Here is an 18,774-nt window from a genome sequence, read left to right as displayed (position 1 = left end):
GGTTGACGTAGAATTAAAGCGAATGCGAAATTCAAACACTCCCTGGATCAGTTCCCTGGGACCAAACGCCAAAGAGAGCGTGAGCTTGACTCGGGGACGCCTCTCCAGGTGAAGTACCTACCTTTTGATCTGTAGCAGGTAGAATGGGGGAGGAAGGGGGGCTGAATGATTTGGTCCAATACAAATCAAGTGAAAAAGCAGTTGAGGCAGAGAGTAAGTCTTCGCGAACACTTAACCCAATTGGATTGGGAAACGCTCACGCAGACCTGACACCGGCTACTAGAAATAGCCGTGACCCAGACCTTTGGGCGGGGCGAGTTTAAAGCGGCTTTCGCGCGCTGAGAGCGGCGGGCTGTTATTGGCCGGCGACTTCCTCCCTTTGTGGGAGCTCCCTGCGTCGCCGGGGTTAGGGGTTGGGAGGAGCGTCCGAGTGACGCGTAACCTCCCCAGCTAATCAGGAATGGGGGAGGCCGAGAAGGAAGCGGATCCGCTGCCGCGCAGCTGAACTGCAGCGAACTACCCGCTTCGTCTCCCTCCGCCGCTATCGGGGCCTAAGCGGGAGCGGCTGGGACGGCGTCACTGGGTGGGCTGGGGCGGAAGTGGAGGCGGAGGGAGACGGCGGCGTCCACAGGGCCTTGGGCTCTCGCGGCAAGGCCCTGGTGGGCGCGCGGCAGGGGGAGGGGGAGGAGGAGGAGCCCGCGGCCCGGGCGGCGGCGGCGGCGGCGGCGGCGGCGCCCGAGTTCTCCGTAGGGCCCCGCCTCGGAGCGGGCGGCGGTGGAGGAGGAGACTGAGGAGCAGGATGGCGGCCTCGGCCCTGTACGCCTGCACCAAATGTACCCAGCGCTATCCCTTCGAGGAGCTCTCCCAGGGACAGCAGCTCTGCAAGGTCCGTGGGCGCTGGGCGGCGGGCGGGCGGGGTTTCCTCGGCCATAGCCTGAGGGAGCTGGGTGCCCGCTGCACTGCAGTCTCGCTCTCTTTGCCGGCGCCGGGGGTTTGGAGCCCTCGCCCCCTCACCGGGGGATCCCTTTATTGGATGACCTGGGCATCAGCTGGGAAAGGCCCCTGAGAGAAGACAGAATCCTGCCCTCTTCCTGGAGGCCCAGGAGTGGGCCGGGCCCCAGCAACATTCGGGGGTCTCAGGGGTGGGGCTGAGTGAGGCAGCCACCTGTCTATGCCGCAGAGACCCTGGGGTGGAGATGTTTTCATCTGGGTTTTTTGCCTGGTCTGTCCTCTCCTTCCACCGGGAGGCAGGGGACGGTTTTTGCACTTTCTTGCTAGGAACCTGAAGCAGCAAAGCTGATGGCATCCTTCTTTCCTGCCCAGGAAAGCGAAGCGACTGGCTTGGGAACAGAATGCTCTATGATTTGGAGCTCCTCCCATCCCATTAAAGCCGGGATGCTGTCTGGGAGCAACGGTGCAAAATAATAAGTAGTTTCACATTTAACCAATCCTTGAAATCGGCCTTGACAGCTTTCTTAATTTATCTGTAGCATATCCTCCCCCATGTAATAAAGACAAAGACACCTATGCCTCCTCTACGGAATTACGCTGTAATTGGCCACTTATATGATAAATCACCCAATTGTTTACGTTGGGGGGGCAGATTTTATTAATGTTTTAGACATTTGACTAGGTTAGGTAACAATTTTCTACCAGAAAAGTGAAATTTGGGACTTTGAGATAGATACTGACTAATTCATTGTCTTATTACAGGAATGTCGGATTGCGCATCCTATTGTAAAATGTACTTACTGCAGATCTGAATTTCAACAAGAGAGGTTTGTATACTGAACAGTTTTTGATTGTTAAAGACAAAGTATTATCTGTAGGGAATACTTGGGGGTTGTAACTCCATACTTGTATTAAAGTGTGTGTTTTTTAATGGTTTAGCGTCTTAAATTTTATGGTGTAAACCTTTTAGACATAGGAGAGAGAAAGTTGACAAAGAAATTAATGGTTGTTTTCGACCTAGGCTTCAGTTTGCACATGAGAAAAGAAGAAATTATTGTGTGGAAAGTGTATAGCCTTGCTAATGAAAAATTCAGACATTTCAGACATAAGTAGGTACTATTAAGCACATTAAAGTAAAAAAAAAAAAAAAAGGCACATTAATGCTGACATAGACCTGAGGAAAGGTTACTCGTAACTTGTTACCAGTGGAAGAACAGCACATACTTTTTTTTAATAGGATGATTCCTGTTAGAGAATTAGAGCACATACGTGAGAGTAGCCTAAGAGAAAAACAATTTCTTCATAAGTTGGTGTAGGCACCATAGCAGTACTATGATGTCTACTGGAGAAGGCTCAGTGCAAGGTTAGGTAAGCACTGATACGTAATGCTGTGCGTAAGTAGTGGCAAGTGTGAAGGTTTTGGAACAAGATAGAAAACATTAGGATTCTTTTGTTTACCAAAAAATATACAACAAAAATGTATAGAAACATTTATCTTAATGGAAGAGGAATAAATTTGAATAACATAACAACCCTAAAAGGATCCTATGTTTGTAGTTTTAAAAAATCTTTGGTTTATATTAGAGTAAGTTTTAAATACTACTAAAGCAAATAGTACTCTGCTTTAGTTGAGCGTTTTTCTGATTACTTGAGAAAGCCACATAAATTTGATCACCTATATATCATTTCCTTTTCAGCAAAACTAATACAATTTGTAAGAAGTGTGCTCAAAATGTGAAGCAGTTTGGCACTGTAAGTATGTCATATGTTTTCATGTATTGTTATTGGTCAATTAATAATTTTCACAAAGATGAACCTTTAAAAAATATGTATAGCTGTGTTCTTAAATACTTCAACATATCAAAATATTTCAGGAAAGAAATTTTCTGTAGATAGTCTGATGAGAAGATGACAACATTTAAAAACAGTCATGAGCCTGTTTTATACATATTGAAAGTGTAAAATTTGTGATTTTATTCTGTAAAGATTCAAATATAGCAAACTACTGGTTATGGAGAAGCACCTTACCCATAAAATTTGCATAATCATACTTTTCTCCCTTCAGAAACTCCAATAATTTTTATATAGCAGCACAATTCAGGCATTTATTCACAAAAGTCATGACATTATTCTAGTATAAATTCTTTTCTTACATATGTATTATAGTCATTACTGGTGTATTACAGTCATGTTTAGTCAAAGTACTGGCCTTAAGGCTCTAGGAAATCCTGAATTGTCTTTTGAATGTCAAAGAAAATCAAGGTATGTTTATTATAGTTTATGTTGAATGTGCTTATGCCAATTTTTTAAAGTTGAAAATTCACCTAAAGTATATATTCCTTGTATCATCTGTACCTGTATGTGATAAAAGTTGTTAAACGTTTTTTGAATAAATGATGTTAACTAAGTAGGATGTCATGTTAGTAGAGGTTTGTTCCCCCAAATAACTGCATATGTGAAAATTTCCTATCAATGCATACCTTTATTTTTATTTTTTAAGACCCTTTTCACATGTAGCTTTTTCATTATATAACATACTACGTGAATCATAAATGTTACTCATGACCTTTTTTAACTATTCAATACAGAAACAAAAAGTTTCACGACTAGGATAAATTTTACTAAGCGAATAGAAACACGATAAATTTTATCGATTATGGCAACATACAGCAGGTCCTCAAATGTTTCTTGTTATGACACTGATGCGATGTCGTACGATGAGATGTCATAGGAGCTTACCTCTTGTTACCCTACAGTAAAATTGGTTTCATTACGTGTTGTTTTGTTTAGTCGCAGAACCTGTTGAGGACCTTAAGTGAGGACTTACTGATTTGATTTGACACAAATTTTGTTACCTGTTCATTTCCTTAATTAACCCAGAAGTCTACTTTGTATAGCAGATTTTTAATATTTTCAAATGTCTCTGTTAAAGAAAACATGTGTTTGTTTTTCAGCCTAAGCCTTGTCAATACTGTAACATAATTGCAGCGTTTATTGGTACAAAGTGTCAGCGATGTACAAATTCAGAAAAAAAATATGGACCACCTCAGACTTGTGAACAGTGCAAGCAACAATGCGCTTTTGATAGGAAGGAGGAAGGGAGAAGGAAGGTATGCTTTATTTATGTTATGGCATATTCTGGAAATGAAATAAAACAGCAAACAAATTGGAAGTTACCGTAATTAATATACTATTGAGACTTGATGTATTCTTTGGGTCCCTGAAAGCTGGTAGTTAGATGAAAGTGCAGGAACAGTGCATTTTCTCCTTGTTTGCATCATACATAGATTCATGTTGATCATTTGAGATCACTGTATTTTAAAAAACATTCTGTGATGGCTATTCTGTACTACTTGGTTATCCAACAGTTGGTTTGGGAGAATTGCTAACTTTTAAATGCTTGCAGCTACTTACCCTTTTGCTGGTTACTTGAGGTTGGTGATGTGAAAAAATTATAGCTCATTAACATGATTCAAAGTTACTCTTGTGCCTTTTGATTTGGGGCTCATATTTTAAACCATTGTTTGTTTTCCTCTACCTGCAATGACTTAAAAAGAATGTGTATGCGTGTGGTATTCCTCTGCTGATCAGCATTCACCTCCTGTTGTCTCTCAGTTTCAGTTGATTTGCAGGATGACTCTCTTTGAGGGGCTCCCCTAGATCCCCCCACAGCAACATATGTATCCTAGTTGTAAGAAATGTCCCCCCGGCACTTGTATGAACAATTAGAAGATAGAAATTAGTGAAGAAGTTTCATTTTCTATCCCCGTGACATGTACAATTGAGTCTCGTCGTTTGTAGTAGTTATGTTCTGTAAAGTTGCTGCAAATACTGAATTAGTGAATACTTCCTAAGGGCAATACAGGATTAGGTTCGTGCCACTTGGTCACAACAGGGTGATTAATACATCTTGTTTTGTGTGTGTTTCTGTTTAAAGACACCTTACTTAATATATATCGTTGATAGATTAACAGTTGTAATGCAAACAGCAGTATAACTATGCCTGAAGGAAGCTTATCTATCACATATTTTCTACATAAAGTACATCACAGCCTTCTTGTGCTTTGGAACACTATATACATCACTTCGATCCACCTGGAGACCATTTTAAACAGTGAAATCACTGATAAGCACAAAAATGCAAAAAACATGGCACTAAATAGATGACGAGGATTTGTTTAAGGTATGAGAGATAAAGGAAGAGGGCAGCAGAGCATCACCTTGTTTGACCTGAGCGGGGAGGGTTTGCCATTTGGCTACACAAATTTTTTGCTGCTCTGTACATATGCATGAATGATCACGAAAGCACTGCAAGTTGATTTGGGGGTTACAGATAAATTTTAGCAAGTAGGTGATGAATTTAGAAATGAGAAATCTGCAAATAATGAGAATTGACTGTAGATGTCATCCGAGCTCTCCTTTTTTCTATAAAGTAACTGTTTTTACTGTAGTGGAAAATACTCCGTCATTTTAATAATTACACAGTGATTTAAGAATTCAGTCTAGTGATTCCATAGATTTCTTTGAACTATATCAATTTATGCTTATTCTCCAAATAATAAAACAAGTTTCTCCAAATTAAAAAATGCCTCAAAACTAATGGAAGTCCACATACCATCCTCATCAATTTTATGATCCTCCAAACAAGCATTTTCCCAAGTTTCAGAAAAGTCTAGTTTTACTTCAACTTTTCAACTGTGTATGTGTTTGAGATAGAGAAATATAGCTAGAAGCACTTCTCTTACCTGGTTTCACCTATGGCCAGTTTACAGGTACATTTAATCTAATACAAATATTTTCTTTTAAAAGGTTGATGGAAAGTTACTATGCTGGCTCTGTACTTTGTCATATAAGAGAGTTTTACAGAAGACAAAAGAACAAAGGAAGAGCCTCGGATCTTCACATTCAAATTCATCTTCTTCATCTCTTACTGAGAAAGACCAGCATCATTCAAAACATCACCACCACCACCATCACCATCACCATCGTCACAGCAGTAGTCATCACAAGTAAGTACTCTGAAATCATGTTTTCTAAAATCCTCCCAGGCATTTTAATGCCATATATTGGGGTTTAACTGTTTCGTAAATCCTAGCGAGTGCTAGTCTAATTTCCATTGTACATGATCAGCTTCGAGGGTGTCGAGGGCTTTTCCCCACTTTATTCAGTGTATACAATTACACACATGGAGTGCATTTAGCTGTATACCATAATAATAAAGATAGGACATTTAGGGAATTATAATATAAAATTACATCATGAAGTAAAAGTATAAGTACATCAGAGTTAATTAAATACTTTATTGATTTCCATTATCAAAAACCTCATTTTTTTGTTTAAATAATTGCTAGGATTTTACTTGTAAAAATTACATTTACCTCAGGTATCATTTATTTACTTCAGTTAAAATTAGACCAGTGACTAGGAAATGTACATACATTCAGTATCTTTGAGAACAGATTGTAACACTATCATTTGTGACTGTGATAGAAACATTCTAAATCTTGAAGGTTCTCAAAGTGTGAGACATAATCTTTTTAACTAGTGGTGCTTTGCTGTTTTTTTTGTTTATTTTTATTTATTTTAAACACATAGGCAGGAACTCTTCAAATATAAACAACTACTTGTTTTTTTAAAGTGACTTGTGGCGGAGTTATATATTAGTAATATCTTAACCCTTTATGTGTATAGTATAAAGATTTTTAAGTGTGGTTTTAGTCTTCAGGGCAAAATCAAGACTATTAAAACACAAACTAAAATGGAGAACACAGGAACGTGGTACATACTGATTTTCAGAACTCACTGTTTTTTCCCAAATTTCTCTATAAGTCTTTAAAGTTCTAGATAGGTAAAACATAATTTTATTTACAAAACAGTGATGTCTACCACAGTTAGGAACACAGCAGTTTTTTTAAGAATATAATGGTTTTGTCTAATAAAGATTTGATTCTAAATTGTAGGCAAGCACATATTAAATTATGGGGTGTTTTTGAGGCACCAATATTTACTTCAGGAGCAGTTTTTCCACGTGCCTTATTGTGTTGTGCTTTCTGGATATAACAGTGGTAGACTGTATAGTGACTTTTAATCTTGCTATTTTGAAAAAGTTTTGTGGTCTTTATATCAGAGTATCCCAAGAAGCAAAGCAATATAAATTGTCCTTGTTTTTGCTTCTTGTTTTAATAAAAAATATGACAAAATAACTATGTGGCAAGCCTGCTCCTAAGACTCAGCTGAAGTGTCTCTTTCCCTTGTCCTTTACATATAAATTTGTCTTGGTATGATGTGAAAGGACTCATTCAGTATGTTTATAAAAATCAAATTCTGTGACAGGTTCTTAATTTTTAAGACAGGTTTCAAAAGTAAAGGGAAAGAGGATGGTATTGACATTTTTTCACTTTTGATTATTTAAGAAATATAAATACTAATTTGTATTTGATGAATATAGACTGACAAGTAGGCAACCAGTTTGTGGAGTCCTATCTTAAGTTTAGTAGATTAGAACAATTATTAGGAGAGTACATGATATGATGGGGAAGAATGAAACCTAGGTCAATCTGGATCCAGGAATGGCCCACCTCAGAAAGCAAGGATGAGAATTCTGAGTGTTTCTCTTTAATCATTACTAATGTGATTGATCTCACTTTGAAATCTGGATAGTGCTATTAATTAATGCATGATTATACGGCCTGCTAATGCTGATAATGAAATTTTTAAAAGAAATAAAATGGCAGCTGAATTCCTAAGGAGGGTTGCCATTCATTGCCATAAGTAAGGAAAAATTAAGGTTCATAGAATTACAGAATTCCCCAACTTTGTGTTTATTTAGAGGTGATTTTTAAGAACATGGTCTGTTTTTCAGTTTTGCTTAAAAAAACTACAGCTAAAATAATAGTAAATTTTACACAGACAGATATACGTATTTCTCTTTGTGTATATGCTAGCACTGTACTAAGTGCTTTTGCATACGTAATTCATTTCATCCTTATATCCCTCTAAGGTATGTATTATACCTGTTTCATAGGTGAGGGAACTGAGGCTCAGAAATTGTAATTAACTTGCAAAAGATCTCACAACCCAGGTCCTCTAACATCTCTTATAACACAATGTCTGTACATAGGAGATGCTCTATACATGTTGAGTCAATAAACTAGGGCTTAATGAAGAATTGGCTAATGTGCAAGTACAGTGGAAAAATTTGTACGATTCATAGTGCATTATAAGGTGGTTATATTACTAGTAGGCATGATGGAAGAGAAGTAGTATAGTATTAATTGTAAATAAAAGTTAAATCAGTTATTACTGTGAAATTTCCCAATATTTTCATCATGACTTCTTCAGAGTATTGACTAAAGAAAGATCTAGAGACTTTGGAGAGAGTTCTTAGGGAAACTAGGAAAGAAACACAGATATTAAGATATTTCCTCGTTCAACCTGACACATTATTCTGAGGAATTTGAGTTACTCCAAAGGAAGAATCTTCATGTAGGATTATTAGGAAGGCCTTGACTCAAAAGATAGAACATCTTCTATCTGAAATAGTAAGGGCAGCCTAAGTACAATGATTCTCAGACTTTGTAATTATAGAACCCTGTTGTGGTGGTTTTCATGGTCATACACCCCAACCCGTAATACGATGTTTAATTGAATTATGGAATTATGGAAGTGCTGATTAAAATCAAATGTAGTCCCTATCATTGTACCTTTCTTGAAGAATTTAAGATGACTATGTAGTAGTCATCTGATTAGAATTTATCTTATTAGAATGTGATTTGTTCAATATATATATATATATATATATATATATATATATATATATTAGTTTAGTCTGAAAACTTAATTGAATATGTTTTTCTCTGAACAAAGGATTATAATAAATATACGAATTTGATTTCATTGGGAAGAATGCTGTTATGTGTAGATGTATTAAATAAATATTGTTTGTTATTAAATGTCATTTATATATTTTTCAGAATCAGCAGTCTGAGTCCAGAACAAGAGCAGGGACTGTGGAAACAGAGGTAAGTAAATATGTTAACATATTTACTGAAGTATTTCGAAAAATATTTTTTACAATGTGACATCCCTTTAACCATGTTAGTTAGGCTTTTAAAAAATCAGTGATGTTTGGTAATATTTTAGGGGAAGAGAATTAACTTATCACTTGGTGCCTCAGCCCTTTTTACTCTAATTATTCTTATTAATGTTTGGTTTCAGCCATAAATCCTCTGCAGCAATTCAGAATGAAACTCCAAAGAAAAAGCCCAAATTGGAATCTAAGCCATCTAATGGAGATAGGTAAAAATGAATTCCTTTAGTGAAAATTCAACTTAGTTGAACAGTTACGGTTGATTGCCAGTTATTATTAGGTAAAAGAATAGAAACATGTGTCTTCTACGTTGACTTTGAGTCATTCAGAAGAATAAACATTATCAGTTAAAAAATTTTAACTTAATTTTGGCAATAAGAAAGTGGCACTGCACTGTTTTTCTATTTGGGGAATAAATTTGGGTTTTGAAAAAAGGAAAACATCTGAATAGGGAACGTTCTTTTTATCTTAATTATTCTTCAATGAAACACAAATCTAATTGTGATATTTTAAATTGACCTGCGTGGAAAATGTTTTTAGATTTAAGGTATTATGAGCGAGCGTGACTTTGTTTTAGTTCATTAGCCAAGTTTGCTGATGTTACTGTACAAATTGGCTGCCTATTGCTTTACACTAGAAGTATTGACCCCCTAAAAGCTAATACTGAATTATATTTCTGCAGGTGTATGTAATGTGTGCCATTAGTAAGGTAATTTGCCAGTTGCATCCATTTCTGTCAGGTACATATTTTTTTGCATTAGCCTTAAGGATGTTTGTGGAATTGTCTAATTTATGCAATTTGAACACCTGATGATTTTCCTTCTACTTCACTTAACTGTGTTTTACTTTTTTCTTTTTAGTAGCTCTATAAATCAGTCAGCAGATAGTGGGGGAACAGACAATTTTGTCCTTATAAGTCAACTGAAAGAAGAAGTGATGTCACTTAAACGTCTCTTACAGCAGAGAGACCAGACCATTTTAGAAAAAGATAAAAAGGTAAGAACATGGTTCGCTGAAGTCTGGTAAGATTTACATATTGACTCTTTACTGATAATTGCAAATTTTATTAAACTTTCTTTAATAATTTGGTAATGTTTGCTGTGCATAGTTCTTAAAGATACATTACAAAAGCCCAAATTGGACCCTAAGCTGTCTAATGAAGATAAATAAAATAGTCTTTCAGAATTTTTGTTCTAAGAATTGAGAGCTAATTAGAATTGTAGTAATGTCTGAAAATTAGTTTTCACTAAGCCTGTAATTTAAAATAGGTCTAATGTTCTATTAAAAAAGAATTTTTGATTAAAAAATTTTTAAAAATTAGAATAGGTGTAATGTCTTAATTTGAAAACGAAATGTAAAGAGAATATTTTGTGAATTCTTGTGATTTAAGAAAGTAATTGAATATAGTTTTTGATATACCAGTCATGTATTCATTTCAATTCAAATTAAATAACTGGTGAAAAGTAATGCTGTGGAAATTTTTTTGTGTTTTAGTCAGTGATTAGCATTAGGTGTCTAAGATTATTTTGTAGGAAGTAAGTGTGTTTATTGGGATTTTGTTTGATTTTGTTTATAGGTTAGATCAAGAGGAATATCAAATATTTTGTCCATTTAATGAAAAGTTCTAACTTTCTGTATGAACTTGGCTCAGAATGCTTTCACATTTTTAGGCCTCAGTTTTCTCATTTTAAAAATGAGAGTATTAATACCATCTTATGGGATAGTTGTTACGATTAAATGAAAATGTAGAGTACTTGCTGTGTTTCCGCAAAAATATGACCTAGCCGGACCATCAGCTCTACTGCGTCTTTTGGAGCAAAAATCAATATAAGACCGGGTCTTATTTTACTATGATATAAGACCGGTCTTATATTAATTTTTGTTCCAAAAGACGCATTAGAGCTGATGGTCCGGCTAGGTCTTATTTTTGGGGAAACACTACTAGCTCCTAGCATGTATAAGTGCTTATAGTTCCAATTACTAACGCTTAGTCATCTTTGAGGGTAGAATCTACTTTTGTACTTCTTTTATGGTCCTAGGCTGTCCAGTTTGATCTGTTTCAAACATCTTAATGCAGTAGGAAAATAGTCTTTTTAAAATTATAAACAACATATTATAAATACGTACGTATATGAATTATCTGTTTCCGAGTATTCATAGTAGAGCTTCTGTCTAACCTGGCTTTTACAGTTCTGCTCTGGCATTCAACAACTTTTTTTTTTTTTTTTACATTTCTATTTTTTTTTATGTACTTTTTAATTAAATTTATTAGGGTAACATTGGTTATTAAAATTATATAGGTTTCACGTGTGCAATTGTATAATACATTATATATTGCATTGTGTGTTCACCACCCAGAGTCAGTTCTCCCTCCATCACCATATACTTGAACTCTTCTTTTCCCTCTTCTACCACCCCATCCGCCCTTACCCTCTGGTAACCAACCACTAAACTGTTGTCTGTGTCTATGAATTTTTGTTTCTTTGTCTACATTGAACAACTTTTGTGTTACATTTTCCCACAGCTTGATCGTTAAGTGTATCTAAAGTTCTTTTAACACATTTGTGCCTTTAAGCAAATTCATTCTATAAAATTTAGTATTGACATAAGATACGAGTAAAAATAAGATAGTTATAAGTATCTTATTTTTAATGGTTATTTTTGAGTAACTGCAGGATGTTTCAAATTGATGAGCTTTCATGAAAATTTGTTTTATATGCAGAAATTTAGAGACATTTCTATTGCAGAAAGACAGCTATATCTGTATCAATCTAGATAAAAGTTGAATAAAATGGTAAGTCAACTATAACAGTGATTCCAAAACCAAGAAGTAATGAATTGTGGGATTTTTTTTTTTTTACTTTTAAGATATTTTTCCTTTTCCTAGCATAATTATTCTATATTAGTGCACTTAGTTGAGTTTCCTACTTTCGTTAGTGTTCCCTTTTTCTTAAAGAACACTAATGGGAATGGAGCAATTAGCAGTGTTATAAGGAAAGTAATCATTATAAGCCTAAAATGGCTACATATATGCAGTTTTTTCTTACAATGTAAATCTAAGACAACCCAGTAATTTTCTTGAATATATTTCACTTTATTTAGTGATTTTTAGAGCCAGCTACCTACTAGATCATGAGGATACAAAGATGAATAAGTAAACAATCCATCCAGAAATTCATAATCTGGAAGCAACTCACAGTATAGTAATGAGAAAATGATTATCTTAGCTGGTTAGATGCGAATTGACTTTTTGGCACAGGAATTCCCTTTGTGATATAGAAAAGAGAATTCATTTATTCTTTGAATTTGACAAAAGCAAGGACTTTTATTCAGAAAATAAGAATGTAAGACACCATGACTTCCTTTCTTTTTTCTGTTGTACATATTTCAGTTTATTTCAGTTCACTAACTACTGGGTAATTACAAAAAAGAACTGCAAACCTTTAAAGCTTACATAATGAAAAACATTTAAAAGTAACCAGAAGCTTTCTTATGCAGGGTTCTAATAATGAAATTGTATAATACCAACTTCTTAGAGTAAAGTCATGAGATTTTATATTTTCCTTGTTATTGATATTTATGAAAAGTTGTCATGTAGCCTTCTTTGCTTCCTCAAATTACTTTTTCTTACATTTGTCTAATTTAGCCCAAATTTTAAAGTAATGCCTTTTTCTTTCTTGTTGCATATTAATTATACTTCTGTGGTTTGGTCTCCATTTTTACCTCAAATCATAGTTGGAATTGGATACATCATTCTGGACATGTATTTTCAAATGAAAGCAATATAGCTCTTGTTTCATGGACTGTTTCTCTTTGTACTTTCCCCACGTGAAATGTTTTCTTTTAATCACTGAAAGATTATTTTAATAAACCAGTTTTATTGTTCCTTTATAATATAAAGTCCATTTTAATTGACGCATTTCCAAGGTATTAGCCATTAAGCTTTCCTGTTGGCATACCAGTTGCCAAACTCCGTCCGGTGAAGCCACCTTTAAATAGAAACAAAAAGGCAACTTCCCCAATGTTTTACTGATGGTTCATTATTATCTTAACCTTAAAATTATACTAGAGCGAAATAGGTAGAATTCATCATTTCACAAAAATTCTAGATAAGTGATAAAACTCAGGAAACTGCTGATAACATTTTCCACTTTTCTGATGAATTGTGAGTTTATTTTAAACGATGTGTTTGTATATGTGCATATATATATACATATATATATATAGATACATATACACACACACACACACACATATATGTTGGGTTTTTTTTGTTGTTTTTTTAATCTCTCAGTTAACTGAACTAAAGGCAGACTTTCAGTACCAAGAGTCGAACTTGAGAACAAAGATGAACAGTATGGAGAAAGCTCACAAAGAAACTGTGGAACAACTTCAGGTAAATGACATTATTTATATAAGTTGTTAGTCAAGAAAGGCTAATCTTTGTTCATAGTGTTCATTGTCTTAGACTAGTATTTTTATCCCTTTTTTATGCATATTTTGTACATTTTCAGCTTTGATTTACAGACTTAGTTTTTAATCCAGCTCCTATTAAAAGTTATTGCTTGAAATCACTTGATAGAGGAATTCAGTATAATTAATTCTAAAAACTTTTCCCTAAATTTCAAATGAGGTTTTCAGAGGAGAGGGTATCATTGCAGTATGTTCAGTTGAATATCAGATGAAAAGCAAACAATTAAAAATCAGATTCGTGGAACTAAGGTCTTTAGACATTGTGCAATCATTCTTCTTATTTCCGCCCAGATGATGGGAAAGGAGATGGGTGTACAAACCACTTCTCAGGGACCTCAGGTAGATGAAATTTATGCTGCATGAAGTGATGCAGCACCTAGGTCAATCTCAGAGTGCTGTCAAGTGTATATACTCAGAGGGTGTCAATATAGGGAACCACTGAATGGGGAAAGCAAGAGTTACCAGTTACAAAGAGAGTCTATCTGATGTCTGGCGTGCAGAGATGAGAACATGCAATGGGGATATAGATTTATTTCCTTATTTAAGCTTTTTCTCACCTAGGTTTCATAAATTTAGAAATGAGACCATACTGAATTACCTGTTCTATTGATTTATGCATTCTGACATTTGTAGAATCAATCTTTGGGTAAAAGGGTTTTCAGAAGTTTTAAAAGTGTAGAAGGTGCCAGCACACAAGACTTTCGACTCAATGGGAGAGTGTAAGTTGGAAGGAAGGAATTAATACTGCCCTGGTTGGTTGTTTAATTTGTTTGTTTTTAACAATGTAACACCAAGGGATATTTGATATTGCTATCTTTTGGTTTTGTATTCTTCATAGTTCTTTGAAAGTAGCTTGAGTTGAGTAAGATTGTAAAGTGGATATAGGAACCTGTTGAAATTTGATGTATAGGTTGCCTACCATTAACACTGATCTTACTTTTACAAAGGATTTTGAAGAGAAAACCTTGACTAGAACTTGACATATAGTATGCATTCAAATAATTTGTTGAATGAGCGGTGATTTATGGAAATGGCCATCTGCCTTCTGTCCTGAGAGATTGTTCATATCATTTTGGACTTCTTACACATTGTTATCATCCATCAGCAAGTATTAGTTTTGTGATATTCTTGTTTTTCTCATTCAGTTATTAATGCTGAATGATTTCTTGGTAACAAAATCTTCTGTATGATGATCTCTGGTGTAATGTGGTGTAAACCAAAACTCTGGAGTAAATCCAGAATAAAGTGGTGGAAAAACTGTGAGCAGTACTTAAATATGGTAACACTTAGTACTTCTCAGTGTTGGAAAGGCAGCTTGTTTTATTTTGTAGTTGTAAGTACAGGGGAACCTCTTTGACGTCTAGCCTGATTGACCTTAAGCCTACGTTCTCTTGGTTGGTAGCTGAAGTTCTCTTGGTTGGTAGCTGAAGTTTCATATGATAGAATATTAACTAATACAGTGGGATATTTTCAATACGATTTTACGTAGGCTGTCTTATTTGCACCTTAAAATAACTGAGTTATATGTCAGAAGTGACATAGAAACCTGCATCTTCTGACTCTGATTTGACTATACTTTCTCCGGTTCTGCCTTTTCCCACCACTTCAGGTTACTTAGGTTTTCTGTTTCATCCTTGTTAACATTCTGTCACAGTTAAGTACCTTCTTTGAAATCCCACTCCCTTTAGCAACCAGGTACTTGTAGGTGAGTAAACATAGTTAACTGTTTTCTTATCTTTTTGTGATAAGAAACTAAGCCCCATACCAGGAAAGTTACCTTGCTCTAATAGCTCTCAAAACATTTTTAACTACCACGCCTGGAGGAAAAAAACACTGAGTGTCACAAGAAAAAATTGTGCAGAATACAAAAAAAAAACCCACCCAAAACAAACAAAAAACAACCCAAATTACCTAAAATAGCAAGAATATCAAATAAAACAATTTACCTTTCCTTTAGGAGGTAAATTGATAAAAGGGGGAAAAGGCTGCAAACATTTGAGTGCCTGCTATGTACAAGCTGCTGTGTTCAGCTAAGTTTTTTATATTTTTGATTAGTTCTTTCGACTCCTGTTGTGGGTAGTGAAATTTCCATTTACAGATGAGAAAATAGACTCCAGGTTACATAGCAGATAAATGGCAGAGCCAGGATTCAAAGCAGGATCTGTATGATTCTTAATCCAGATATTCTTTCCTTTATGCCAGTGTTTCTAAACATTTTTAACTTGCTTGAGTGTTTTTAAATAATAATGGATTTTTGAAGGTGCGTAATAAGTAATATTAGTATACAAATTTTAAATGTATTTGTATTTAAATACTGTATTACAAAATATATTTTTATTGTACCTATATTAGAATAAGCAGAATTGGGCTTGTCTCCATTTAACAACTGATGCACTGTTTATTTTTCTTAAACGCTTTTTTCTTACATAATTTATTAGCAGACAAATTTGTTAGTGACATGAGTAGGAGACCAAATATATAAATGCAGGTTGAAAATTAGCTGCTAATAATTAAAAGGAAAAATTGCTTTCAACACCTAAAGTTTGAATTCTGGTATTTCATACTTAGGATATGAAAATTATAAACTCATTTTTTTTAATTGATCAAGAAAAAATAATTTGAAGGTTAACTTTTTAATGATTTGGTGTGTCAGTATAAATGTTTCTATATAAATGTAATTTGCAGATATCCCTTTTTATGCCCTTCATTAATTTGTATTTTAAAATTTGTTCTTAAAATACATTTTTTTACCCAGTAAGTCTACTATAGTTACAAATTAAATAATCTGTAGCTAACAGTAAAAAGAAAACAATTCAAAACTACCACATTGACTAGGACTGGTCAGCTGACTAATAACCCAATCGATAAAGAGTGTGTGCTCACTTGATTTCCACTAACTGCCGGGCATTCTCATTGATTTGACCCCTGTTTAGTTTTAAAGGGAAAATAAAATCATTTAAATTCTAGATGGTTTTCTAAATTTGAAATTGAATTAGAAACTCTTAATTACCACCTTAATTATTTAATAATCGTGAACACAGAAATGCTGCTGCTAATCGTGCAGTCAGACATAAAAAATGATTTGCAAATACAAGATCGCTCTAAGAATGTTTGCATTTTGGAGGTCATAGGTTATGCATTAGGGAGAGTTTGAGTGAAGAGTGAAAGTACAAAGCCTGGAAAGGTTTCTATTTCATGAAGCTGCTTTAAGATGGTATACATAGAAGGCAGGGTGTTAATTTGACATACAAAGGCTAAAATTAGAGTAGAAGATAAAGCACTGGGGTTAAAAGAAAGTATCTAGATAATAAAAAATCTTGAGACCTGTGAAAGAAAATTGTTTTTAAACATAAGCCAGAGGATATCTTTTAAAATTTTGTTATTTAGGGCAGTGCTCCAAAACTTCAAAAGTGTTTGATCATTAATGTCCTTATGTAGTATATGGAGGGTTCTTATTATCTGTTTCCACAGTTAAGAGATTGCGTAGGGAAACAAAGGCAGTGAAAATATGAAAGTATTCTGAATACTGAAGGGTCCCTACTTCCAAATCCCTCCTCACTAAACCTAGTGATTGTCACAGCACATCGGCTTAAGGTCAGTGTCTTTCAGTGGTGGATGGTACATTTGAATAAAATGCAAATTCAGTTCAGGTAGGTAACAAAGTGCAATTGTGAATCTGAAAAGAAATTTCAGCCTTTCATGAAACTAAAAACAATGAGGATGTGTCACTGCTCAAATTTGATCAAAGCTAGTACCAAATGACTGTATGACAAAGGAGCAAAAATAAGATCAGAAAGGGCGGTGCTGGATGGGTACTTCAAAAAAACATTTAGATACCAGTCCCTGTGGCAAAGTGATAAAATCAATATTTTTGCAAAAAGGACTTTTTACACTTGTTCTAAAATAAGTGAACGTCAAATAAAAGATTGTACAGTCTGTAGGGAACTATTCCTCCTAAATCATTACTTGAATCGTTTGGTCTTATTTATTATAAAATAAAACTTACTTTCATGGTTTTCATCTCCTGTTTTTAGGATAAAGAGCCAAAAATTCTATCCCTATTTAAAATTTTGACCCTCTTTTAAGCAGATTCACTTTACGTTGCCTTTTTAATAACCGATTATAAAGAGATGAACCTAAATATACTTTTTCATTTAATTCTGTTAGTGTTTCAATGAAATCTTGGTCTGTAAGTGAAAAGAACAGTATTAGACAAGTAGTATTCTTCAGCATGATTAATAATATTTCAAACATTTTTAACCTTAAATGTTTCTGTCTCCCACAGGCCAAAAACAGAGAACTACTCAAACAGGTTGCAGCATTGTCAAAGGGCAAAAAGTTTGACAAAAGTGGAAGCATACTAACATCCCCTTGAGAAAGTTATTAATTTAGTGTTTCTGCTGAAAATGTAAATTTGAAAAAAAATTCTGTGAAGCCCTTAAATTCTGTGTAGTGGAAGAATATTTTTGCACACCAAATGAATTGGCGTGTTTCCTATTCACTTTTGTAACTGATGATATACAGCATTTTTTTAAGTTGTAAAACATTCAAATAAAACTTCAACTGGTTTGAAGTAACTTTTTAATTATTTGATATCAAGGAACTTTTTTGCCAGCAATAGTATTAAACAGTTGTGAAGGAGTGCATGAATAGTGCTCTTTATGAAATGCAACATGCAATAATAGAGTAGTCAGAGCAGCAGGGTTTTTGTTTTGTTTTCTGTTTCACACTATGCTAGTACAGATAAACAGTTTTCAGTTTAGAAATACAAAAACTTTTAAATAAGGAAAGTGGTGAACACTGGTTTTTTTGGTAATTGTTTTCACTTTGCATCAACAAAATTTAGGAGAGAATCATGGTGCTTTATTAAATGAACATCAGAGAATATGTAAATATGTTTTTAAAAGTTAGATCATTAACATTAGTATACTAGTATTTTCATTATTGGTATAGGAATTAATGTTTATTGTACAGTATCCAAGGTAAAATGTGTTTTGTTTTGTAAAAAAACTACTGTAGATTTTTACTTACAAGTGCCTTTTTGCCACCTAATGTTTTTATTTATAGGAATGCTGATCTTTTGTATATAAAGCTTGTTTTAAAATCATGTTTAATAAATGTTTGTATATAAATGCATATGTACAGAGCCTATTTCAGAAGGAAATCAAAGTTGCTAGTAAAATGTTTGAGGTTGCATTAAGAACTGAAAATGCATATAGACTTTAGATGATTTCGTGGTTTGTTTCTGTGTGATGCGGGAA

The 18,774-nt window shown here is 34.6% G+C and overlaps 1 protein-coding gene across 2 annotated transcripts; it reads left to right on the top strand.

Annotated features, from left to right (window-relative positions):
• Positions 1-143: 143 nt before the first annotated feature.
• FAM76B (family with sequence similarity 76 member B) lies at positions 144-18,566 on the top strand. Of its 2 annotated transcripts, none has more exons than XM_033119898.1 (10): positions 144-886; positions 1,714-1,778; positions 2,649-2,703; positions 3,906-4,061; positions 5,761-5,960; positions 8,925-8,972; positions 9,169-9,249; positions 9,904-10,036; positions 13,335-13,436; positions 17,799-18,566. In XM_033119898.1, the coding sequence occupies exons 1-10, from the start codon at positions 800-802 to the stop codon at positions 17,886-17,888; spliced, it is 1,017 nt and encodes a 338-aa protein (XP_032975789.1). In that variant the 5' UTR covers positions 144-799; the 3' UTR covers positions 17,889-18,566. The 2 variants fall into 2 exon arrangements, with proteins under 2 accessions (XP_032975789.1, XP_032975788.1); XM_033119897.1 differs by having other exon boundaries at positions 145-886; positions 9,901-10,036.
• Positions 18,567-18,774: the final 208 nt, after the last annotated feature.

Source organism: Rhinolophus ferrumequinum, chromosome 11, assembly GCF_004115265.2.
Source record: "Rhinolophus ferrumequinum isolate MPI-CBG mRhiFer1 chromosome 11, mRhiFer1_v1.p, whole genome shotgun sequence".
Lineage (NCBI taxonomy): Eukaryota > Metazoa > Chordata > Mammalia > Chiroptera > Rhinolophidae > Rhinolophus > Rhinolophus ferrumequinum.
Note: the sequence above shows the minus strand (reverse complement) of the source record. Positions and strands in the feature narration are given on the sequence as shown.

What these genes read in the sequence shown, in the direction of transcription:
- FAM76B (XM_033119897.1), top strand. Translation starts at nt 800, where the DNA reads ATGGCGGCCTCGGCCCTGTACGCCTGCACCAAATGTACCCAGCGCTAT. An exon ending in AGGGACAGCAGCTCTGCAAG is followed by an intron (nt 887 to 1,713) that starts GTCCGTGGGCGC and finishes GTCTTATTACAG; the next exon opens with GAATGTCGGATTGCGCATCC. An exon ending in CACAGCAGTAGTCATCACAA is followed by an intron (nt 5,961 to 8,924) that starts GTAAGTACTCTG and finishes TATATTTTTCAG; the next exon opens with AATCAGCAGTCTGAGTCCAG.